Genomic DNA, 26,934 nt, shown 5'->3' with positions numbered 1-26,934 from the left:
TTCCAGTTAATATATAAACCCAGTCAAATCAAACAACAATATGAAATGTTACACCGGATTGCTAATATCTAACCACTTACTCGAACACACCCCTGTATTAACGCTTTAAAATTTCTAAAGCACATGGTAATTTCTTGGTCATTGTAATGACGCCACATGTAACGCACTTACCTTTTGATAATAATACCTCGTGAATTCGTGATAGGTATCCGTGAGGAAGCACCCACGATACTTCGTTAGTTCTTGCTTTATATTCGTTTTTTCGCACGTCGTTTGCATAAAGACAAATACTAAACACACTAGTCAATTTAAGTCAATTAGAAATATTAGTTTTTTAATGTTTTATGGATGGTTCGTTGCTGCTTCTTTACATAATTGTTGGCTGTTTATGCCTTAAGCCCCAAGCTTCATTGTACAAATCCGAAGAGTGACTAATTGGTGTCACTGATTGACTATATTCACAAAGCAAGTCGTATTTTCATGATTAAATTGAAAAAAAGTAAATATCCTTCCAATTACATTACTTGAAAATGAAAATTTATTACCCTTACCCTTACCCTTACCCTTACCCTTACCCCTCACTTTCAGGTTTGTAATTCGCAAAATACTAGATCAAAAAAAACTTAAAGATCGAGGTGAATGAGGTCTAATGAGCTTTAATGTATAATGAATTAATGAGATTAATGGGATAACGAAGTAACGAACCCCTTACAAAGTCTCCTTCCAAATTAGAAATATATAAACTTGACCCTTCAACATTCATACTCAAACTATATTTAGCTCCATCACACTAATGCCTCTATAAAAATCATTTCAGAATTGTGAGAAACGTCTCATATAAGATTTACTCTCGACTCATAATCAAAGATGGAAATGTTTTCATCACAGTTCGGCTCCAACCTAGCTGGTTTAATGTTCATTTGGACAATCTACCGGCATTACCTCCCTCCCAAAATACATGAAGCCATCGAGTATTTCACTTCTCGTTATACTCATAAGTTGGCTAGTTTCTTTTCCCCTTACCTCGATATCACCTTCAATGAGTACTCGAATCGATTCAATCGAAACGAGGCCTACGATGCGATCCAAAGCTACCTTGGTGAAAAATCTTCAACAGAAGCTAAAAGCATGAACGCTAATTATGATGAAGGTGCCAAGAGTTTGTTGATAAAATTGGGAGATAATGAAGAGATCATGGATGATTACAGTGGTGTTCAAGTCTGGTGGTCTTTTGTCAAACAACACGTTGAACAACCCGTCATCTCTTACTACCGAAACTCCAATGAATTAAGGTTCACTTCTTTCATTTTTTTTTAAGTTCTAATTTGATTATTATTAGTCAAACTATTGATTCACATGAAGAACTTCGTATCTTCTTATAATTCCTATCTTAAGATTACTCTGTATTTTTCTCTTATGCAATAATCCTGAATCCTCTGTTTCATTTTACTTTTTTCTTAACAAATAAGCTCTCACAAAATTTGGTTAAATCCGATGTAAAATTAAAGAGGAGTATTTTATTTTGTAGCTTTAGTTTTGGTTTTATTATAAGAAAATATTGGTGAATCAATTTGGCCTGAGGCTAAACACTACGGGAAATTGGAAAGAATGAAAAGGAATGTTCAACCTTATAAAGCGTAACATGATGATTTGGTTTTATTTCGAATAAAGAAAATTTAACTACAAAATTAGACGTAGTATCTTCATACAGAATCTTGTTAGATTAGTTGTTTGGTCAACGTTTATAATATAAATGGTTGACCAACTAAATTAGTTAATGTCCTGAGAAGTGATACTCAAAGCCTTTGTTTTTTTTACACGGTGAGATATGGGGGGTGCCCCTCCTATCACAAGAGGAGTGGGGTGAAGATCGAACTCAGGTCACTCCTGGAGAAGATGGAGGGACTAACCACTCCATGATCCTCAAAACATTAAAATTAGTAATACTGCATATAAATCTCACATGGTATCATTAGTAATACTTCGTATAAATGTCACATGGAATCATCTGTCAATACATGTAACTATGTGAGTGATCTAATCAACTAGAAGAAAAGATTTTTATTTCCCCCACTTATCACAGCAGTGATATGAACACTCATGATTATAGTATATCATTTAAGTGATAAAAACTTTCAAACAGAATTTATGACTTGATAGATTGTTATACTAACAATGTTGTGCATTCAAACAGACACTACACTTTGGTGTTTCATGCCAAACACAGAAAATTTATTCTAGACAAGTATTTACCATATGTTTTCGAGGAGGGTGAAGCGATTACAAATCGAAACAAGAAGCGAAAACTATACACAAATGGAGATGATGGAGAAATGTGGGATAATTGCATTGATTTCAAACACCCTGCAAGATTCGGGATGTTGGCAATGGAGGAGGCTAAAAAACAGATGATCCTCGAGGACTTACAATGGTTCAAGGGCGCAAAAGAGTACTACGCACAAATTGGAAAACCATGGAAGCGAGGTTACCTTCTATACGGCCCCCCTGGAACAGGAAAATCAACACTAGTAGCAGCCATGGCTAATCTGCTAGACTACGACATCTATGATCTTGAATTGACAGCCGTTAAGAATAACAAGCAACTGAGAAGACTACTAATCGAAACGACTTGTAAGTCCATCATTTTAATAGAAGATATAGATTGTTCGTTGGACTTAACAGGACAAAGAGCAGAGAAAAAAGAAGGAGACGAAGAAAAGGCCGACGAAAAAGACCCTTTGAAGAATAAACATGCAGGAGAAAAAGAAGCGAAAGACAAAAAGAAGAAAGGAAGTGATGTAACTTTGTCTGGTTTACTAAACTTTATTGATGGAATTTGGTCAGCTTGTGGAGAAGAGAGGATCATTGTGTTTACGACTAATCATGTGGACAAACTCGATCCTGCTCTAATTCGGCCTGGTAGAATGGACTTGCATATCGAGTTGTCTTACTGTCGATATGAAGCATTTAAGATGTTGGCTAAGAATTATTTACGGCTTGAGTCACATCCTTTGTTCGAAACCATTGGGAACTTGTTGGAGGAAATAGATGTTACTCCTGCCGATGTAGCTGAAAATATTATGCCTAGATCACTCAAGACTACTACTGCTGAGGATTGTTTAAAGAAACTATTTGTTTACCTTGAGAAGTCAAAGAAAGAAAAGAAGTTGAAAGCTGAGCAAGAACTTATGTTAGAAGGTGGAGAGAAGTTAGCGTCAGGGGAAATATCTGGTTAAAAGAAAAACATCTTTGAAGTAAACAACCAATGAAACTCGTCATTTTCAAAATATTGTAACGAGTTTTATTTATGTTTTCACACTTTTTTAATAAAAAATTATCTCTTTTAACACTCTTTTCCAATAATATAAATCTAATAAAGTGAATAACTTTTAAGAGACGAAAGGAGGAATATTTTTGTGATATAACACACCGTAATGAGAAGCCATTAGCTACATGTAAAGACTAGTCAATTTAGTCAATTATAGAAATATTAGTTTATCTATTTTATTTTAATGTTTTATGGACGAGAGTTCATTATATTGTTGCTTCTTTACTTGTTTACGCTTTTAGCTTTTTAGGCTTCCTTAAGCCCCAAGCTTCATAACTTTCCTGTTTATGCCTTAAGCCTCGTAACTTACCTGTATTTGTTTATGCCTTAATCCCCAAGCTTCATAACTTCGTTGTAACATGCCTTATTGCCTTAAGCCCCAAGCTCCATAGTACAAATCCGAAAAACGACTAGTTGAAGTCATTGATTTATACTTATTTACAATACACACACAATATATGTATGTGTCAAAATGGTTGAATATCCTATCGTCATAGTTATATAATAATTTTTTTTTCTTCTTCAAATAAAACGAACCACAATATCATTGTGCCAATATACTTCGTATTAGAAACACTATACAACATAATTACAGAAATTTAAATTTATGATTTGTTTTGTACAATCTTAATTTTGTTAGGATATAGAAAACCTCAAAATATGATAAGATTTAACAAAATATATCCTAACCATAGGACAAAGAAGAACTTTCTACATTCGTTCTCTATCATTCAAATTAGAAAATAAGTTGTTTCTTTCAAAAACAAAAAAGGAAATAAAAGTTGCCCCTTCACAATCCTACTGCAACATGGAAACTCTGTATATGTTTAGTTCATCGCACTAAAACCTCTATATATATGATTTAAGAATTGTGAGAACATCTCATACAAGACTTAGCTCGCTTGACTCGTAATCAAAGATGGAGATGTTTTATAAAAACAATCTGCTAGCATATATTATCTCCCTCCTAGGTTACATGCAGCCATTGAGTATTTCACTTCTCGTTATACTAATAAATTGGCTAATTACTTCTTGCCTTACATCGATATCACCTTTGATGAGTACACAAATCGATACACTCTGTTTCAGTCATCGGCAGGATGCATGAAGATCTGATGATACCCTCAGAATGCGTCCATGAAACTAAGCAAGGCATGCCCACTTGTCAAGTCGACTAACTGATCGATCCTCGGCAAGGGATAAAAGTCGTTCGGACAGGCCCTATTTAGGTCCGTGAAGTCAACGCACATTCTCCAGGTGTCATTTGCCTTCAGAACCATCACCACATTGGCCAACCATTCCGGATATTGACAAGGTTCAATGAAACCTGCATCCAGAAGTTTTTTTACCTCGGCTGTGATGTCTTGGTTCTTATTTGCGGAGTAATTCCGCTTCATTTGAACATATCGTGAATAGATTCCTTGTGTAGCATTTCAAATCTTTCATATTTTGATATCAACGAGTCAATTTTGGAACGCTTAACTTCATTCGTTCCTTCATGTGTTACTTGTAATGAATCCCAAATTTGCTTTGCAGACTTACAACCCATGATTTTGTTATGCTCATAAGGTCCTAGTCCACGGTGCAAGATTTTCACTGCTAAAGCATTCAACTCATATTTTTCAAAATCCTCTTTTTCAAATTCAGACAGTGGTTTAGGGATTACCTCATTTTTCTCATTGGTTTTTGTTACCTAGAAGTCGCCTGATTCAATGACCCTCCATACTTGGTAATATTCAGTCTTGGTGAATATTTCCATCCTGTTCTTCCAGTATGAATAAAACTTGCCATTGAACATCGGTGGTCTTTGGGTCGAGTACCCCTCTTCAAGTTTCTCGTGTGTATTCATCTCTCCAAGAACGTACTCTATAAGGTTTCTTGTATTTAGTGAGAACCTGCTCCGATACCAATTGTTAGTTTAGATAAATTAGTACGAGAGGGGGGTGAATTGTAGTAGGTTCCAGTTAGGTTAATCTTTTGCATAATATAAAAGCAAAACTTAAAAGGAACTTAAAGCACACAACAAGTTTTACGAGGAAACCTTCCAGGGCCCAATTGGAAGTAAAACCTCAACCCTTCACGGGATTTGCACATCAAAACTTCACACAATAGGGCAACTCCTAGTTACAACCTATTACACACATACCTTTCTCACAAGTTCCTCCACGACAACTTGCTAAACTCACAAGTTCCTCCCTGAACACTTGCTACTTGATAGGACCCTATCCTACCCAACCTAAGTCCCACACTTAGGTTCACTCAGCACTCCTAGAGTGCCTACACCCTGCTTCACACTAGAAGCTTCTCCCTGTGCACTCACAGCTACACACGTATTATAGAGAATTCACACTCACCCCAAAACACAATTTCAACGCAAAGACTCACTCTAATATATAAATGGAAAGCTACACATGAAGCCCGAAATCAAAATGATAAAGCTTAAACCTTTGCAAACTTACTCTTAAGTACTGAGTGGTTTTCACACTTAAACTCTCACTTTACTTCGAAGAACTTCCTCCTTATTTATAGAAGATATCAACTTAGTAAAGTAGGGTTATGATAAAATGATAAGTTAAAGATAAAACCGAATTTCAACCTTATCATATTAAAACAAAAATCAAGTAAACTTCATTCCGTTTTTAAAGAAAACCTTTCATTAGTTAACCCGTTTATTAAAAGATAGAATTTTACATGAAAAAGATAAAACCAAGTAAACCAGATTTTAAGAGATAAAATCAATTAAGTTCTTTTTCATAAACTCAAGATAATCTTTTACGAATTAGTTCGTTTGCCAAACTTTATCTAATTTCTAAGAAGTTCCAATCATATATTTACATCAACCCTAAAGAACAAACTTATCTTTAATACAACCTAAGATATAAAGTTCATCTTTGTGGTTGATATCTCGAGCTCTGCATTGGTTCTTGATTCTTAAAGTCACGTTGGAACTCGCAGACCAAGTCATTACAACATGTTGTCCTTCTTCTCCAACATTGCACTGGAACTTGCTTCTGCTAGGAAGCCCTTGATATGTTCCTGTTAGGGAACACCTTGTAGTTCCATCCAGCTTATTTCAGAGAACTTTCTGTTCCTCGCTTTGATCTTACTTGCCATCCTTAGTCTTTTTAATTTCCTTTGTTCCAGACCTCACTTCAACTCGCAGAGTTTACTTATTTTGCAAACATCAAAACACTAGAAAACTCTTATTAGATAGAAGTTTGCTCAATCATCAACATCATCCAAAGGGTCAACAGAAGCTATCCAAAGCTAACCTTGGCGATAAATCTTCAACAAAGCTACAAGCATGAACGCTAATTATGATGAAGATGCCAAGAACTTGTAAATGAAATTGGGAGATAATGAAGAAATCATGGATGAATACGATAGTGTTCAAGTCTGGTGGTTTTTTATCAAAAGACACCTTGAATAATCTTTTTACGGAAACTCCAATGTATTAAGGTTGACATCCTTCCTTTCTTTTACGTTCTAATTTAATTTAATTAGTCAAACATTTTATGGTTTACTGCGTATTAATTATTCCATCTCTCTTTTTTAATCTTCAAGAATATATTCTTTTCTTATGCAATAATCCCCTGTTTTAGTTTACGTTCTAAATAACCAAAAAGTTCCCACAAGTATTGGTCAAAATCGAGTGTAAATAAAACATAAACAACGTGTTGCGTTGACAAATATGTAAAGTGGGAATAAGAATTTTATTTTTGTTAGGGTTGGTGAGTGCACAGCAGAAGCGAAATGTGTTTGATTGAGAATTATAAATTGAATTTATAATTTGGCAAGATAATTAATATAAATGAACACACGATTTTATGTAATAACGAGCACTTTTATTCCACTATTTGAAAGTAGGAGAGTACAAGAACCCTTGAGGGTGATTGTTACAAGAGAACTCTCACTATAAGAAACTCACAAGGAGTATTATGATAGTAGTGGAATATTACAAGGAGGGAGGATATTTTGTAGAAAGGCTTGTGTTATGTTTTTGTGTTTTTGTTGTTATGGTTTTTTTGTTGTTTTGATTGAATGCCCTTGACTAATATTTATAGGTGATGATGGAAGTTTCTAGATTCTTATGGAAATTTCCCCATAATTATGCCTCTTATTCTAGTGACTTCCACTTTTAATTATTCTCTAGAATATTCTAGGGAATATTAAGGTTGTAGATAACTCTAGAAAAATCAAGTGCAATCTTCTCTTGATTTTTCATGAAACTTCTAGATTATACTCCATCGATATATAATGGGCTTATAAAATTTGGGCCATACCCAATAATTCTTTTTATTTTATAGTCCGTCATTCTAGAGATAAAATCTTTCAAACAGAGCTTATGACTTCATTATTTTACTAACAATGTGGTGTTTTTAAACGGAAACTTTAGATTGGTGTTTCATGCCAAACACAGAAAGTTTATAATGGACGAATAAATACCCTATGTTTTCGAGGAAGGTGAAGCAATTACAAATCGAAACAAGAAGCGACGATTGTTCACGAATGGAGATGAGGGAGATATGTGGGAAAACTGCATCGATTTCAAACACCCTGCAATATTCGGGATGTTGGCGATGGAGGAAGCAAAGAAACAGATGATTCTCGAGGACTTACAATGGTTTAAGAGCGCAAAAAACTACTACGCGCAAATTGGAAAGCCATGGAAGCGAGGTTACCTTCTTTACGGTCCCCCGGGAACAGGAAAATCAACACTAGTAGCAGCTATGGCTAATCTCCTAGACTACGACATCTATGATCTTGAATTGACAGCGGTTAGGAATAACAAACAATTGAGAAGGCTACTAATCGAAACGACATGTAAGTCCATCATTCTGATTGAAGATATAGATTGTTCGTTAGAGTTGACAGGACAAAGAACGGAGAAAAAAGCAGATAAAGAAAAGGCCAAGGAAAACGACCCTTTGAAGAATAAACCTGTAGGAGAAAAAGAAACGAAAGACAAAAAGAAGAAAGGAAGTGATGTGACTTTGTCTGGTTTACTAAACTTCATTGATGGAATTTGGTCAGCTTGTGGAGAAGAGAGGATCATTGTGTTTACGACTAATCATGTGGACAAACTCGATCCTGCTCTAATTCGGCCTGTTAGAATGGACTTGCATATCGAGTTGTCTTACTGTCGATATGAAGCATTTAAGATGTTGGCTAAGAATTATTCACCGCTTGAATCACATCCTTTGTTCGAAACCATTGGGAGGTTGCTGGAGGTAATAGATGCAACACCAGCTGACGTAGCCGAAAATATTATGCCTAAATCACTTAGGACTACTACCGCTGAGGAATGTTTAAAGAACCTAGTTGTCAAACTTGAGAAGAGAAACAAGATGAAATCTGAACAAGAGCTTGTGTTGGAAGGTGTTGAGGAGTCATCTTCTAGTGACGATGACGAGTAAATCAATCAATTCTATTTTTTCAAGTTATTTTTAAGTAGTACTAGTGAATAACAAAGCCATGTAATCAAAAGTCAATTAGTAACTGATATCAGTAGTTTTTATTAACAAGTTGATTTTATTGTTACTATTGAGTATTGTTTTTGGGTTCCCATGCATTACAATCGCGAGGATGCCATATTATCTTTCTTTTTCTACAATTGAATCTTACAAAAAGCTCAAATTCAACATTCACAAAATGCTTGATATATATTTTAAAAAGGTCTCCAAGTTGTTTAGGTTGTTCAGGCTTGACTCACAAAGTGAAGGATCAGAAAATTGGCTTGAATGCTCAACAAACAGAATTAAATTAGCTCAGTTTTTTCAACGACTATCATCTGGGGAAATAATCATCAATTCCGTTCTCCTTGTAATCCTCCAAAATCGTGCACATAAGTTACAAGCACCCTCCAAAGTGTGAAAATATTAGTACAGAATTCATCGAGCCAAGTTTATATTTTCTAAGAAAAAAAGGAGTACTCCGTAATAAAGATGAGTAAGATCAGGATTGGTGAATTGGTATCAGTCACGGTATATTCAGAAACACGGACCAAATAAGTATTCATCATTTCTCACTAATCTCAAACAATAAATTTTAAACAGATAAACAAAAATCAAGTTATTTGATTTCAAATTCGTTTCTAATGTATTAATAGGAGGGGATCAGAAAATTGGCTTGAATTCTCCATAAAGAGAATAAAAATAGCTCAGTTATTTCAACTTCGATCATCTGGGGAAATAATCATCACTTCCAACTCCATTTTTCAATTCGCATTAAAACCTAATCTTATAAATGGTTCATAACCATTAATCATAATCTAATTGTTAATGTCCCTCCAATTATTTCAGGTTCGAGTTAAATCGGGTTTCGAGTGACAAGGAGACGGATCAGAAATCTGGCTTGAATTCTCTAAAAAGAGAATTAAAATAGCTCAGTTATTTCAACGTCGATCATCTGGGGAAATAATCATCACTTCCAATCTCCTTGTCATATAAATTAATTAATTGAATTAAATCATAATTAATTATAGGAACGTCTGAATGCATAAATCATTAACAACAATGGAAAATGCCAGAATCTTTAATTCCCAAATTAGTATTGGCAACGTACAGCGCTAAAAGCGCTATTGTAACTAAGCGCATCAGAGACTCTAATTTATTGCCGTATTTTTATTTTTTTTCAAATCTTAACATAAAAAAAAATAAAAAAATATAAAAATTAAATTTGATTTAAAGGCTTCAGCGTAATTAGTGATGTCATCAAAGTAAGCTTTATTTAGCTTTCAGAGTTTGATGGTATTACATAAACATCACAGCCAATTATATTCAATAAAGAAATTAAAAATTAAAAGAAAAATAAAAAACAAATTAATTTTGTTAATGGCCTCAGAAATTTTGTTAAGAATATCATCAAATTCAGATGGTACGGACAATTGATAAATCCTTGGCCAAAAATTGAATAAATATATGAAAATATGAAAAAAATAATTATGAAAGAAATTTACTCAGAAATAAGGATTTTTATCTCATAGGTTGCAAGCAACCTCCGAAGTCTGACATGTGAATAATTCCATAAATCATCATCGCAAAATGAATTTCAAGGAAATTACAAAAAAATTAAGATAAATTAATTTAAGAAAAAGCAACTCTCATAAAAGATTTATGAATGACAACATAAATTAATCAGAATAGCGTATATTGCCTTAAAAGGCTGAAAAATCATTGAGCCGCAGTAAAATAAGAAATTTAATTAAAAAAAATGAGATCAGAGTTGGTTAATTGGTATCGGTCACGGTAAATTCAGAAACACGGACCAAAAATTATTCATCATTTCTCACAAATTAAAAAAAAAAAAAAAAAAAAAAAAACTTGAAAAAAAACTAGGAATTTTGAAAATGCAATTTATTTGGAGAAAGAAGCAATCATCAGAGACTTAAATACAAAAATCATGAAGATTGAAAATCAATGTCATATTGTTGCAGTATTTTTCTCATCAGATGATTGCAAAATAGAGATTAAACAACTACAAATGAAGTAGAAATTAAGAGAAGAATTGTTTACCAGGAGACGAATGGGCGGCGAAAGCAGCGATGATGATGAAGAATGAGGGTTTGTGGGGCGTAGTTATATGAGTTCGGGGAGAGAGTTGAACTGTGAAACCCTAGATCGAACGGCCGTTTTGAGTGAAAATGGGGTTTAACGGCTATTAATATTGGGGAAATTTGGTGAATGAGTGGGTGAGATGTGTGGGTTGAGTAAGGCCCATTTTGTTATGGTCCGGTTTTAATCATGGGTTAGCTTAGGCCTACATTAACTTTGTCTTAAAAAAAAAAAAACAAAAATAACTTTGCTATGTTTTTATTTGATGAGGAAAATTCAATAGAGCTTGATAGAATTAGCGTAATTTTTACACATGATTGTAATTGATTTAATGATTAACAAAATTAGGTAAAGAAACTTTTTTAAAAATATACAACATTGTCAAATCGAGAAAGTCTTGAAAGACGGTCAAAGCAACGAATATATATACTACTATGTTAATATATACCTTGTAACCTTATGAACATTTTATTTTATGACGGATTGATTACAACTTATTCAAAACTCTTTTAATTGATTATCTTATTATGTCCCTTTTCCTATATCTGATTGTTACTTATGATAATTCATGTTAGCTTTATCCAAATTATTTTGAGACTAAGGCTTTATTATCGTTATTGTTGTTGTGTTTATATAATTGTGTACAATAATAATTTTTAGAGTAAATTTCATTGTGTGACCAGGTCCAAAAAAACTATTTAATTCAAATAATAGTGTTTGGCTATTGGCTATCAGTCAAATAGTAATGTTTGGCAATTAGCCATTGGCGTTTAGTTCTTAGTTGTTTCACTTGGCTGGTTTGATATACTTTTCAAGAAATTTTGTATTTTAACACCCAAAAAAAGACTAAAATGGTTTTTAATACCTCCAAAAAATAATTATTGTAACACCAGGAAAAAATTTTAAAATTGGATTTTACCGACACTTAATTGTTTCCGTCAAAAAAAATCGTTAAGTAAGGTCCACAGTGGCACATGTCATCATTTTATTGGTTTAAAAAAAATAGAAAAAATTCAAAAAAATTATTAAAATTCCTAAAACTACAAACCCACCCCAACCCCAGCCCTACCATTGCCACCTTCTTCTCCACCCTCACCCAGCGCAACCGTCGGCGCATCCACTACCCCTCCTTTTACTCAACCCACCTGAACCGGCCCAACACCGCCAAACTGGCCCAATTCAACACCACTAAACGTTCAAACTGCAACCCTCTATCCCCAAAAACGACCACAAATTCGGCTACTATTGGCTAAAATTGGCCGGTTTTGGGGCTAATTGGCCTAAAAGGCCGATTTCGACCATTAATGGTCGAATTCGTGGCCGTTTTTGGGGAAGGGTGGCTACAATTTGGTGGTTTTGGGGCAATTAAGGGTTGGGGAAAGGGATGGGGAGGGTTTAGGTGGATCGGGTTTAGGTTGGGGAGAGGATGTGCCAGCAGTGGGCTGGGGGGCGGCGGCTGTGCTTGGTAGGGGCGGAGAAGAGGGCAGCTGTGGTGGGGCGGTGGTAGGGGTTGGGGTGGCTGGGTAGTTTAGGTTTCTTTTTAATTTTTTTATATTTTTCATTTTTTTTTGCCAATAACAAAACGACACGTGGCTTTATGGCTCCATTTAACGGATCCTTGGACGAAATCAATTAAGTGGTGGTAAAATCAAATTTTTATATTTGTTTTTGGTGTTAAAGTAATTTTTTTTTTTTGGTGTTAAAAACCATTTTCAGTCTTTTTTAATACAAAATTTCCTACTTTTTATTGGATGTTAAGTTGAATATTCTACCAAATGAAGTGTATTTTTTAAAATTAACGAGCAGTTATAACTGTGCATAATTACATATAATATTACACAAAAAAAAATATAATATTCACAATCAATTACATTATACTAAAGGCGAAATTTAGAGGGACACTTAGCAACGTAATATAAAAAGTTTTCCTCCAAAATTTCTTACTAAAAAAAAAACTTTAATTTTTATATAAAAATTAGGTTTGTATCTCAATTATAACTTTTACTTTGTACAAAATCTTAATAAACCACCTTAAATATCAAATTGTCTATTATAAAACTATTACATGTTTAATTATATTCTTTCACATAAATTTCATAATTTTTAATACAGAGTCTATTCATAATACTTTATATCAATTTTTTTGGTAACATTTATTGTCATTATATTTATTTAACAATCGTGTATTGCACGGGTTTAATCTACTGACTTAATATGAGTGAAAATTGAGATAAATTTTTTGTTATGTTTTTACATAATACTACAAATAGCTTATTTATTTCGGAATAAAAGTCAGCTTATTAGTTAATAGAAAAACTCATTTACCAAGCATTTTTGTAAGCTATTTGATCAAATATAAATAAACCAAAAAGTAGTGTGGGTTGTAAACAAATCAAGACATGTATCTACTTGTTTGAGTTCGGTTTGTTAAGCAATATTGTTATTCGAGCATGTTCAAGCTCAAATGCGCATTTAATTTTTTATTTTTCATTTTCTATTCGAGCTAATTGAGATTGATATTGAGTTCACAAACACATTCCCTTATTTACACCATTAGCCAAATCTGCCCAATAAACCATTTGCCAAACACCCTAACATTAAATCAAAAAAATATTCAATAAACTCCATCCAAACACAAACAAATTTAATTTCACTAATCTCTCTTTATTGATCCAAGCTTCACATAGAGGAAAGGTCAGTCTACAAGTATAAAATCATACACGAATTGAAGTAGCAATACCTAATAAGAAGCGTATTGTTCTAGGTGACTACCATGTCTATCACCCCATCCTGCAGGACAGAATGTAACATAGAGCTCCTTCACCAAACAGCTCACCAAAGGCGAAGGCGAATCAAACGCATAGCTAACATAAGAAGGGCAAGTACCCTTAAATAGACTCGAATACAAGCTTGGTTTACACTTCTCAGGACTCCCATACTCATTCCTGCAACAAAACCTGTCCATATCGAACGCGAGACAAGCGCTCTTACAAGCCACTACATTCCCTCTTGCATCCTTAACTTGCAACTCCAATGGACAAATACCTTTCAAGTCTCTTACGCACCCTCGAATGGCGCAGTCGGGTGATCGCCCTGCTATGACGGATACAGGGAGGTTGTACCCGTCCACGAGGCTAACGTCGTAGAAGCTAGGCTGGTTTTTGTCTGTGTGAAGTGTGAGCTCTACTAATGTTGCTGGGGGTTTGCCTATGAGACCGTTGCACTCGAGCTGGCCATCGCAGTCCCCTGTTTGGCATGCTGGTTTCAAGGTTGGGGGACTTGTGGTGTTTTTGGTACTCTCTGCTTTGAAATTGCAGCCGGTTCGAGCCCATATGCGGCCGCTCCAGCCCCATGGAGTGTGGATGATGGATGACTGCTCGGGTTTTAGGGTGAAGCCGCCGTTGGCTGTGACCGGGTGACCTGTGTTAGGGGCTGTTGCTGGCCATATTGTGAAGGGGCATTTGTTTGTGACCACTATAGGTACTATGTGTCCTGTTACTCCTGCATTTTGATCAAGCTATACATCATCAACATTATGCAAAAAACAATATGATGAATGAATTGATCATACATTTTATGTTACACGAATATATATAAACCTGAGCAGGAGTTGTCCTGAGTATGTGCAGGGTGGTCGATCGCACAGGACCCTAAGTGGAACTACTATAAAAGGACCCCAATTTTTAAATTTAGTAACATATTTTTTCTAAAAAAAATGATTTGAGAGACCAATTAAACAAAATTACACCGGATCACTTTCACTATTAACATTTATAGCCCCGTCTCTACACCTGAGTGCATCAAGAGGCTATCATCAAACTACAAAATGAGCAACAATAACACATTGGTGATTGGCCATATACGACATCTAAAAAAATTGAAAATAACGCGAGTAAGCAATATCCCCCTGAATGCTTTAATGGAAATTTTCAAATGAATCCCCTTACAGCATATTTTCCAAGAGTGTACCTAAAATATATACTTACATACATGTGTAAATTGTGTATCGACAAACACCACATTGTCTTACGTTGGACACAACTACACACAAGCGATGCATATACGTTACCTAAACCTAAAATCGACAAAGATTTTGCTACTGTATAACAATGAGGTTTGCCCCTCGTGATCACAAAAAAAAAAAAAAAAAAAAAAAAAACAAAAAAAAACAAAGAGGTAAGTTTTAAGCTTGTAAAAGAAGAAGAATGGATACCTAACAGAAGTAAATGCCAAACCATGTTACAGATAATTAGCTGAGGCAAATTCATTATGGCTAACATGAGTAGATCAGAATTTGAACAATGTATTATGAAATCTAAGCTAGTCTTGACGAATGAATTATATAAAGTGGCAAATGTAACAAGTGTTAATTTAATATTATTAATTCCAGAAGCTAGTTTAACAAGTGCTACTATACTGTTAATTCCTTGATTTAACTTAAAGAATTGTGATGTTGACTTGTTTTGATCTTTAAAACAAGATAGAAACGTGGCTGTATGGCTGTATATACACTCTATTGATGCATTGCCTTACAAGACAAATCAAGAGAAAGCAAGACATTTGTTCATTTGATTATAGCTGAGGAGGCATTGCAAAATCAAGAAAAACGTAAGATTGTTGAAACGTGTAAATCTCTATGCTTTTCATCCTCAAATAACACATGTGAGTGTTTCATGTCGATTAAAAAATTAATAGAGGTAATCACTTTACACTGAATAAGACTAAGAGGCATCTCATATTACTACATATTACCAAGTGAAAAGGTTTGAGTGAAACTTTTTTTTTTTGTGGATACTGTAAATTGGATTCTCCTTTAAAGATGATTGTGACTAATATCCGATAAATGTAAAAGTTAATATGTACTCCATAATATTCTATAAAGAGGCGTTTTTTAATTCATGTAGGTTCCATCTAGGGACCTACTTCTAAGATTTAAAGCTCCAAGTCCTAACACTTCCAAGGAGGCAATTCAAGGGTAATTCATCGAGGAGCATGTCATTTGTATTCTTGTCAAGATCCTTAAATAAAATTAAAACTAGTTAACTGATGAGTGTTTGATGACTACACAATTATCAAGCAAATCATATCTAAGGCCCATACCATTACGCATGGACCCAAGATATGGGACCATCACAATATAGTCATATACTTTTCGAGTCTCTAAAGCATGCGCTATATGTAGCCTTTTGGTCCTTTTTATGTTTAGAAATGACTCTATAGTCTCATTCAAAGTCAACTTATAGGGATAGAGACTGCCTTTTAGGGAGCCAAAAAAAAAAAAAAATTATTGGCCCTAATCCATTACTAGTAAGTAGTAACTCTTATCAAGTGTATTATACTCCGTACTTCTCTTATTCAAATAAGAATCGAAATTCAATCCAATTCAAAGTTAATTATTATTTCGAATCGAATTTTGTAAATTGATTTGATTAGATTGAAATTTTTTGAAAAGTCGAATTTTCGGATTATTGGATCAAATTGAGATGGTTCGAATCAAAATAACTGAAATAACGGTAATACATTTGATTTTATATACTTCCTTCGTTAACGATTATTTGCATCAATTACTAAAAGTGGTTGCTTCCTATTATTTGCATCAAAATGTTATCTTTCTATTTTTAGTAACTTTTTAAGTGACAAAATTACCATATTGCCCTTGTTAAAAACTGATTATATACTAACCTAATTTGTTACTCTAATTAAATATACCTATTATCATCAAATCTAACCAAATGACTCCCACCAAAATTATCCTCACTTATCCCCTTTTCCAACTATTCATCAGATCCTCTGCATCTTCTCACCCACCCTCTTCAATGCATCCTTCAACTACCTCCATTAATGACGCTGGTCAGCCCTTTACTTCTGGACATCGTTCCAGATTTCAACACTCTTTCTCTTCTCTTCTTTCGATCTGGTTTACCTCACTCTCTCTCTTCTCCCAAAAGTGATCTATTTTACCTCACTCTCTCTCCTCATTGAAACCCTAATTTTTGTAGATCTTACACCATCTCTGGCTGTGCATCTACTTTCTTCTTCCAAAAACCCAAAAAAATGAGTTCCCTAAACGAGAAGAAACCAGACCTGGACGTTATTGCGATCTACAAGTGCCAGCGTCGTATTAGGAAGATGAGGTAGATTGGAACGCGTAGGGCTACTTACCTGGATATGCGCCGTATGTATGGTGTGGGTGCGAAGCTTGCTTCTTACGACTCTAATGAGGAAGGTGATGGGTCTAAGGTTGCAGATCTGGGCAACAAGGGTGAGGGTTCAAAGAAAAAGGGTCTTGTTGTTGATGTTGTGAAGGGCGATGATGTCGAACCCCTTTTTGTAGCCCCTTGGCCGGGAAGACCCATAGAGAAGACGGTAGATCTAGATAGATCTAGGTCTACCGGAGTTGTCTCCGGCAAAAAATGGGGGAGATCTGGGTCCCCTGTTGACGAGGTTGTTGATGGTGGTGGGGATTACAACCCTTCCAACTGGGGCTCTAACTAAATCCGCAGCGTAACTCTTTTCTGACCCTTAAATTTTTTGATTCATTACGATCATTTACTCTCAGTCCTTGATTTGTTAGCTGGTTGTGATAATTAGCCTGATTTGCTTGCTGGTTGTGATAATTAGCCTTTGTTTGTGTTGTCGAGCCTTATTGGTGGTAATTGTTGGCTGTTGTTGGTAATTTGTGGCTTGTTTTACTAAATTGTTGGTTGTTGTTGGCAATTTGTGGCTTGTGTTTACTAAATTGTGGGTTGTTGTTGGTAATTTGTGGCTTGTGTTTAATAAACTGTGGGGGTTGATGTTAAATTCTGTCGGTTTTTAATTGTTAGCCATTTGGTTGCTTCTGTTTGGGAATTTGGGTGCTATGATTGTTGGTTATTCCTGGTTTGTGTTATGTATGGCTTGAGCTTGAGGTTGTTCAGATGTGGGTACTACTTCTTCTGTTGGTTATGCTTGATCATTTGTGGGTTCTGTTAATTTGTTGGCCATTCATGGTTTGTGTTACGTATGGCTTGAGCTTGAGGTTGTTCATATATGGGAACTGCTTCTTCTGTTGGTTGTGCTTGATCATTTGTGGGTTTTGTTAATATGTTGGCTATTTCTGGTTTGTGTTATGTATGGCTTGAGCTTGAGGTTGTTCATATGTGGGTACTGCTTCTTCTGTTGGTTGTGCTTGATCATTTGTGGGTTCTCTTAATTTGTTGGCTATTCTGGTCTGTGCTATGTATGGCACCAATGGCATTGGGGTTTGTGATATGATGAATAATGATGAACTTGTGGCCAATTGTGAATGGTGTTAGATGTGTGCTTAGTCCCTTCTGTTTTGTTCTCAATGTCAATGTTGACATAAAAAAACATTGTTGCCTACATGTCTGTCCCTATATGAGTCCCATTATGAGATGTGTGTTCATACCTGATCTAGGAGTCTCTCAATGTAGTGTCTGTGTGTGTGAAAAATCCAAGTGATGAAGGGACTCATTTGACCAAAAAAATTCATAAGTTGGAATTGCTCCAACAACTTCAACTGTGAGTTGTTGTTGAGGAAACCACTTATGCAATTTTTGTGATAAAGCAACACCCACTGATGGATTTATGATATGAGTTTGTGGATGTGTATCACAGTTAAAAACATAATGCAATCACTTCTTGTACATAAACCCACCACAATTGATATCATAAAGTTTTTCAAAAGGTTGTACATGTTCAAAATAAGCTAGTCAAGACTGCCTTACAATATTAACCTTGAATGTAAACAAAATACACCTAACCAATGAAACTCAAACAGTTGTCAAAATAAAAACACAAAAGACTACCTACTAGGTTTCCACTTGCTTCTTGCTATTCATTGGTTATGTGTGGAAGTCTCACTGTCACCTTGCTCATGTGTCTAGGTTGTGTTCAGTCTGCATCAACTTGCATGTCTTCATCATCTTCATTGCCTTCACCTGTTGATATGAATAGAGTGTTGAGGTAATCAACAGCTTGTTGAACCACATTCCTGTCCACCTGTAGTTGTTTTGACAGCAAGCCAAGTCTTTCCAGCCTCTTTTTCCATTTGTGTGGTAGGGTAAAATTATTCCCCCCTAGATGCTTGAGTATTTCTTCCATACAACATTGTAGTGTTATCCAACAATGCTTGTTCAACACTGGATTGAACAAGTCATAGGCCTCTTTGACCTTATCTATGAGTTCCCCCAAGTTCTTAGGGAATGATTGGTATTGTATGGACTGTATGACATTGAACAACCCAAGATCTAGCACATTTAAGTCTGGTGACTGAGCTGGCTGGTAAATAAACTGTATTGTGAACCCATCTGAGTGACATGCAGCAATGAATTCCTCATCCTTAGGAATTTGATGAGGTCTGGCATTATCCCACTGAATCCATATGTTCTTAGACAGATGGGGGGCCATTTACTTTTTATGGCTGGAATTACATTGTTGAGAAACATTGCCCTGATTGCCTCCTTGTTTACATTCTGTGTTGCCTTTATTTCCACAGCTCCAACCTCCCTATTTTTGCTTTTTTTTCTTTGCAATGCTCTCATACATAAATGGAAAGATTCCATACTTTCCATCATGTACCACTAGTCCATGGGTGTCAAATATTGACTTCCCAATGACTGCCATGAACATGCCTTTTACCTTGAATCTTTTGGACTGTTGGCACCTATATGGATTTGGTTCATTAGGCTAGAGATAGAACCTCCTTGTTTCTGGGTTCAAGTAGCACCATTTTTCATCTATGTGTACTACTTGCTGCATATCCTCAAACTTAGGGTCCCCATTCTCTGCAGCAGGCAGCAGATGACTTAAAACCCATTTTAGTCTTGATATCTTGTGGTTGGATGTCAGGGCTGGGTGATTTGTGCTTGTATGTGTTCTGAGCCTCCCTTTTTTCTTTAACTTGTAGATGGTGACATGTGAGATTTTGAGAGCAGACCCATAGCTTCTCTCAGTTGTCCTCTTGTACAGAGGGACTGATTGCAGAAACTCATCTGCGTACTCTGTTGGTTTGCGTCCAGTTTTGCCAGTCTTCTTGCTTCTGACATCTATCACATTCCCCATTGCCATTTGGGATTTTATGTCTTTGATTAACCTCTGAATTGTTGTCCTGTGCACATTGAACTTGACTGCAAGCTGTGATAAAAACCCTCTTGGCTATTCCCCACCTTCCAGCTTCAATAGAAAAACATCAACAATTTCTCTTTTTTGGGAAACAATAAGTTGTTTCTTGCCTTTTGGTTGTTGCATTGCTCCTTCATGTAAAACATTGTCTTCACTGTAGTGAGTTCCTTCCATGCTGCTTGTATCATTGCCTTCCATATTGCTTTCATCATGTAGCATTTGATCAATGCTGAAAAAATCATCATCGAAAATTTCTGCCATGTTGCCTATTCTAATGTTGTTGAGTTCCACAGATGTCAGAGCTGGTAATGAAGTGGGGTGGCTGTTTTTTTTTTTTGTTGTGCTGAAGCTGAACCAGAACAAGGAGATGAAGTTGCTGCAACTGACCTAGCACTAATTAGATTTAGGATGTTAGCTTAGGTCTGACTTTTGTCAAGAAACAATGGTGTAATATGGATATGGAACTTTAGGTTTGTATGTTTCACTTGAATGCTTTTCTGGCAGGATGTTTAAATAGTAATACCTTCCCTTGAATGAAAAATTCAAGTGGAGGGAAAAATTTGGGGTGAAATTTGAATTTTGTAAATGGAGGCTGAAATTTTAGGGGGGGAAATTTTTTCCCCCAAAATTTCAGATTATCTCTCCTCTTTCTATGAAAATCGGGCCCCATTTCCTTCCTTTTTAATCAATTAATCACATGGCCCTCTTTACAATTACCCTCACCTAAACACCCACTAAAAGTTTTGCATTGGCCTCCGTGAAAAATACATTAGATGCAAATAATCGTTAACAGAGGAAGTATATTTATTTTTTTGAATGGGTTTTATATATTTATTTTTATAAAATCTAAGCTAGTAATTTGTAATTGATGTTGAATTATCTATATTAATCATATTAAAATTTGTTATCAAGGCATGTACTGAGACTATGAGCTAATATTGAACCAATTGTACATTTTTAATACCTCCTCCGTTCTATTATTGCAACAATGGACTTTTTACACTATTCATCACTCTTGTTTGACCATATAATATGATTCATACGTTAAGCAAAATATAGTCATGTGGGATCTTGTTGGATTCGTCTCATAAAATACTTTCACAATATCAACTTTTTATAATTTTTACACTTACACAATTATAGATATTTAGCATATAAAATGTGTTTTGGGATGCGTAATTTCATCCTTGTTGTAATATTAATAGAACAGAGGAAGTAGCATTTTAAAAAAAAAAAAGATAAAAATTGGATTACGGGTCATTGGGCTCTAAAAAGAACCTCATCCTATGTTAATTTGGCTTTTAGAATTAGATCCAAGTTACCGAATTTTACTACCTCTGTTTCATAATAATCACAACATTTTGACTTTTGCACTATTCATATCCTTACGTTGACTATATTTTTTTTTACAAATATAATTTCTTTGGATTAGTCTTTATGTATTTTTTTCATTATATCAACCTTTTATATTTCTTAGTAATATATAATTCGAAATATTTACCCAAAGTTGTACATTGGTGCGTGTGTTAGTCAAACTATTGGGATTATTATGAAAAAGAGGGAATAATCTGGATTAGATCGAATTGAATATTGTAAGTAACTAGAGCGATTAACGGGCGCGATGCGCACACCATAACTAGCTATGTCTTGGGAGCTATTTCAGTTTGGCCTTAAGTTGTTGAAAACATTATTGAGGGAAAATATGTAAAGAATATTTTACACTATTCATAAAAGTTATCTCAAGCTTTTTAAAAGGTAGGAATTCAGGTTAGATTGGGTTGAACATATGGAAACCAAAAATTTATTTCAGATCGGATTGAATTTGGCCTAAAACTGAACCAAAATCTGAATAGACACCCCTGAGTGGTATGGCGGGGATGAGGATGAAAATCATACCTGCTATAGGTGGTGGGGCAAGGGTGGATCTTAAGTTGTACCCACCACATATCTACCCCGCTCTACCTCGACCCATCTTAAGCCACCCCATATACCTACTTAAAAAAAATACCAAAGCTTAAACCTACCTGACACCCACTTAAAATAAGTAAAACTAATTTTAAGGATTGCGTTTCATCTTTATATTGAATTATAGTGAAGGTGTCCAACATGCAAGGATAAATTTGGTTTTGAAACCCGTTGAACAATTAAATTTTATTTGTAACAAAGAAAAGAAATTTTTATGAAAGTGTACAAGTATTATAAGGCAGGTTTGAGACAGGGCGCGCGTTTGAGGCGGAGATTACGCAAGTGGACACTCGGATGGGTGGTGGGCGGGGATGGTTATAAATTTATACCCGACAGGGCGAGGATGAGAATGGAAAGACCTAAATTCGTCCGGCTACGCCCCATTGACATACCTAGTCTTTATAAGATATTGAATTTTTTTAACCAATAATTAAGGGTAGTTCATCATTTTTTTTTATCACTAAAATAAAGAATACAAATTTTGAGGGCTTAAATATTGACATTTGTACATGCTTAATTAAATGTACTGTTAATCCTTTCCAATATAAATCTCGATGAATAAAAATTAATTCGATAAAATCTTATGCAATTAAGATGCACTCTGTAATTCGTATTACTATGTTGTACAAACATTACAATATCATACAAGATTGCAAGATCACCCAAGATCTCTGTCATTAGGTGCGAAAAAGTGAAAGATATGATTTTAAAAGGTATTTTATTACCTATTGTAAAAGATTTACTCAATTAGTAAATGTAAATAGAAATAGTAGACTTATGAAGTCATGCGTGCCTAAAATAGAGTGTGCATTATTTATTACTCGTATTAGATGATCCAATATATAATAAATGTAATGTTTTAAGGATATAGTGAGTATTTCACTACTTTACCCATTCTTCAATTGACAAATTTATTCAATTTTACTTTTTTCACATAAGAAATCCATAAGGTCGGATTAGAAGCAAGAAATATGTCATATCCTTAATGCAAAGCTTATTTTAGTATCACTAGCCAAAGCAATTGGAGCAATACCTTCACATACTTAGCCAATGATTCTATTCCATTTACATTGTAGAAGATAATGTTTTAGCATTACAGTATCACATATGATTGCATGGTGACCAAAGATCTTCATTGATTATTGTTTCTTACCATAAGTTGGAGTATTGAGAGATCTATATATCTCTTAACCTTGTTCTCATTCTTTAATAGACAAATTCACGTTGTAATCAATTATGTATCAACATTACAATATCACACAAGATTGTAAGATAACCTAAGATCATCTTTGATTTATGATTCTTTTCATATCTTGAGTCTTTGAGAGGCCTATATATACATTTCTTAATCTTGTTCACACCATTCTCTCCTTTAAAACCAACAAGTCACATAATTGAGGCAAAACAAAGTTAGTAATAGTTACATTTCTTTGATAGTAGCATATATTGAAGTTTTTAAATCAATCACTATCATTCCATCAATTCACATCTCAAAATATTAACACTAGTTTTTAAATCCGTGAGATATTTTCACATGTCAATTTTTCACATCTCAAACTTTCAACACAATTTTTTAAAATCCGTTCATTATCTTAATACATTAACTTTTCAACGCTAGTTATTAAACCCGTGGGATGCTCACACAAACTCACAAGTCATAAACACCGATTCCGGCAGTCAACAAATCACAGATTAACCCTCTTACATAGGATGCTAAAAACTGCTAATTAGTTAACGGTATTGGCTGTTATGCCTGTTATAGTAGCCAAAAAAAATTAACCAAATATTTAAATAATTTTTTTTTTCATCCTTTTTGGAAAATCTGAATCACTTTTGTCTCCCTCGTAATTCCAAAGGCATCACTTTTTCCCTCTTCATTCTCTCTCTCTTTTCTCTCTCTGTTTCTCTCTCCTCTGTATATTTTTTTGTCTGTAAGCTGTAACTCATCTGGGTTACTGAGTTTACTCGAACCCCAACTCACCCCTTCATTGGGTCTCTCAACTCACCTCACTTAACCCACCCACCAACCCAAAAAAACAATTACCCATTTCAAATTTGAATGCCGTTTTCTTCTTCTTCCCTCTTTCTCTCTCCTCCATTTTCTCCCGCTTTGACCGCCTCGACGACGGCGTCATCTACCATTGACCCAAAGCTTCAATACCCACTTCTTCAAACCCCAGAAAAAACCATTTCTTCATTCAGGCATTTCGTCGGACATCTTTCCTACATCCATGAATAATAAACCCAGTAAGAAACAGAGGTCTGATCTTAAGACTGAATCTATCTCTATCAATACCATTCTTCAAGATCTAACCATCAAAGACGACAATGTCAGTGTTAGTGCTAGTGTTAGTGTAAGTCCTAGTAGTAGTACTACTCTTTCTGGGTCTGAAATTGGTGGGTTTAGTAAGCCTAATATTGGGTGTTTGCTTAAAATGGCGGAAAATGGAGAGAGTGAAAAGAGCGTAAGTTCGAGTATGAGCGTTAGCTCAATGAGCAACTGCAGCAATACTAACGGCATTGTCGATGCGAGTAGCAGCTTTCGAAGTTGCAACCCAAATAAACCTCATAAGGGCAATGACATTAGATGGGAAGCGATTCAATGTGTTAAAGGGAAAGATGGTGAGTTGGGTTTAGCACATTTTCGGCTGTTAAAGAAATTAGGCTTTGGTGATATTGGAAGTGTCTATTTAGCTGAACTTCGAGGAATGGGGTGTTTGTTCGCAATGAAAGTTATGGATAAAGGGATGTTAGCAGGAAGAAAGAAGTTGTTGAGAGCTCAAACTGAGAGGGATATTCTTGGTTTGTTGGATCATCCATTTCTTCCTACACTTTATTCGCATTTCGAAACCGATAAGTTTTCTTGCTTACTTATGGAGTTTTGTAATGGTGGTGATCTTCATATTCTTCGACAACGTCAGCCTAGCAAGCATTTCTCCGAGCAGGCGTCGAGGTTGGTTTTATTTTTTCTTGATCTGTTGTTAATTTTCCGATGATTGGTTTATGCACCCGGGTGTACAGTGCTCCGAATGAGCAATAGTTAGGATCAATAAAAGTGTAAAGATGATGAGGAGGATTAATTGGTCTTGTATTTAATGATAATGTTTTGGTAGTGTGGGTATGTGGGATCTAAAGTTGTTAATTTAAGGTACTTATGGCTGTAAATTGGGGGACATCCTTCTCTAAGAAAATCACTTGAAAAACGTCACTTCAACAAAAGATTTAGTTTGTTTTGTAGGGACTCGATTGAATTGATTTTCCGATCTTCACATGCTATTTGATACTATTACCCTTAAAATGATGGAATTGATTGACATAATACAGTCAAAATATGGCATGCTTCATAATATTGACCCTTTTTGCATGTATGCTTACATTTTAATTTGACAATTTTGATTGATGTGGGAAAACCCTTGAATTTTCACGAATCTTTCGTTAGTCCTTTCAATCAGTTCGGATAAGTAAATTTAAGGTGAAGCGAACGGAATCTAAATTGATTCGTTTTCAATTATTGCAGGTTTTATGCATCTGAGGTGCTTCTTGCCCTGGAATATCTACACATGATGGGTGTTGTGTATAGGGACTTAAAACCCGAAAATGTCTTGGTGAGGGAAGATGGGCATATTATGCTCTCGGACTTTGACCTCTCGTTAAGGTGTTGTGTAAATCCAACTCTTGTTAAGGGAAGCTATCAGCCCAACTGTACAAATACATCTTACTGCATTGAACCTCGGTGCATTGAACCATCTTGCAAACTACCTGTTTGCGTTGAGCCCTCTTGCTTGCAGCCTTCTTGTTTCAGGCCACGCTTTTTCAGCTCCAAGTCTAGTAAGGTTAAGAGCGAAAAGTTTAATTTCACAAACACATCCTCACTTCCAATTCTTATTGCAGAACCTACCAATGCCCGCTCTATGTCATTTGTTGGAACACATGAGTACTTAGCTCCTGAAATAATAAGAGGAGACGGTCATGGCAGTGCTGTTGATTGGTGGACATTTGGTATCTTCTTGTATGAGCTACTCCATGGTAAGACACCATTTAAAGGTAATGGAAACCGCGAGACATTGTTCAATGTGGTTGGGCAGCCCCTCAAATTTCCTGAGGGTTCACCAGCAAGTTTTGCTGCTAAAGATCTGATCAGAGGTCTGCTTGTAAAAGATCCCCAAAAAAGATTGGGATTCAAAAGAGGTGCAACTGAGATCAAACAACACCCCTTCTTCGAAACTGTAAATTGGGCTCTCATTCGCGGTAGTACCCCTCCAGAAATTCCGAAACCTATAGACCTCACAATCTATAATCACACATCCAAAACATCATCAGAACCTCCTAATGACAAACAAGGTGCTTCAGACTCAGATAGGTCTTCGGGTCCTTATTTAGACTTTGAATTTTTCTGAAATTTCTATCAATTATTTAGGATAATCTTTGATTAGTTAGGATAATATAAATGCCATTTGTGTATCCATTTTTTCATCAATGAAGTTAGGCCTTTTTTCCCGCAGTATTATGCTTGGCTTATTTGTGCTTCAAAAACATCAAAATCATATGCTTTATGTGGGAAAAAAAATACAGTACTACTTACTCCATTTCTCTGTCTTTCTTTTGCTTCTGATCACATGAGTCTCTTTTCTTTCTCCTTTCGCCAATCATTTCTCCTAAAATACCGAACACCTCTTTACATTCACATTGAAATTTCAAAAAAGCATAAGAAGACGCTGTTCTTTTGGGCTTGTTTTCAGTTGAATTCAACTCAACTCAGTTCATTATTTTACTTCATTTCGGCTCTATACAGCTCAAAAGAAGGGCAAAATACTCTACAATAGGATTCATACTCACATAGTCACATATCTGAGTATGATTCTCTTTTTCCAGCTAGTTATAAAAAAGCACAGGGAAAGATGCCTAGCTTTTTTATGATTTGTCTTTCATTACACTGCTGTCATAAGTCATATTAAGCACAAAAGA

The 26,934-nt window shown here is 35.2% G+C and overlaps 4 protein-coding genes across 4 annotated transcripts; 3 read left to right on the top strand and 1 right to left on the bottom strand.

The window, feature by feature from the left end:
* Positions 1–430: 430 nt before the first annotated feature.
* On the top strand, positions 431–3,455 carry LOC110704421 (AAA-ATPase At3g28580-like). The gene is made up of 2 exons (XM_021882200.1): positions 431–1,292; positions 2,195–3,455. The coding sequence occupies exons 1-2, from the start codon at positions 868–870 to the stop codon at positions 3,234–3,236; spliced, it is 1,467 nt and encodes a 488-aa protein (XP_021737892.1). The 5' UTR covers positions 431–867; the 3' UTR covers positions 3,237–3,455.
* A 3,459-nt stretch (positions 3,456–6,914) lies between these two features.
* LOC110704420 (AAA-ATPase At3g28580-like) lies at positions 6,915–10,655 on the top strand. Its single transcript, XM_021882199.1, has one exon. The coding sequence runs from the start codon at positions 7,855–7,857 to the stop codon at positions 8,743–8,745; it is 891 nt and encodes a 296-aa protein (XP_021737891.1). The 5' UTR covers positions 6,915–7,854; the 3' UTR covers positions 8,746–10,655.
* A 2,874-nt stretch (positions 10,656–13,529) lies between these two features.
* Positions 13,530–15,230, bottom strand: LOC110704419 (thaumatin-like protein). Its single transcript, XM_021882198.1, has 2 exons — positions 15,095–15,230; positions 13,530–14,382 (listed from the first exon to the last, which is right to left on the bottom strand). The coding sequence occupies exons 1-2, from the start codon at positions 15,159–15,161 to the stop codon at positions 13,622–13,624; spliced, it is 828 nt and encodes a 275-aa protein (XP_021737890.1). The 5' UTR covers positions 15,162–15,230; the 3' UTR covers positions 13,530–13,621.
* An 8,487-nt stretch (positions 15,231–23,717) lies between these two features.
* On the top strand, positions 23,718–26,470 carry LOC110704416 (serine/threonine-protein kinase D6PK-like). The gene is made up of 2 exons (XM_021882195.1): positions 23,718–24,922; positions 25,487–26,470. The coding sequence occupies exons 1-2, from the start codon at positions 24,201–24,203 to the stop codon at positions 26,364–26,366; spliced, it is 1,602 nt and encodes a 533-aa protein (XP_021737887.1). The 5' UTR covers positions 23,718–24,200; the 3' UTR covers positions 26,367–26,470.
* Positions 26,471–26,934: the final 464 nt, after the last annotated feature.

Source organism: Chenopodium quinoa, unplaced genomic scaffold, assembly GCF_001683475.1.
Source record: "Chenopodium quinoa cultivar QQ74 unplaced genomic scaffold, ASM168347v1, whole genome shotgun sequence".
Taxonomy (NCBI): Eukaryota; Viridiplantae; Streptophyta; class Magnoliopsida; order Caryophyllales; family Amaranthaceae; genus Chenopodium; species Chenopodium quinoa.
Note: the sequence above shows the minus strand (reverse complement) of the source record. Positions and strands in the feature narration are given on the sequence as shown.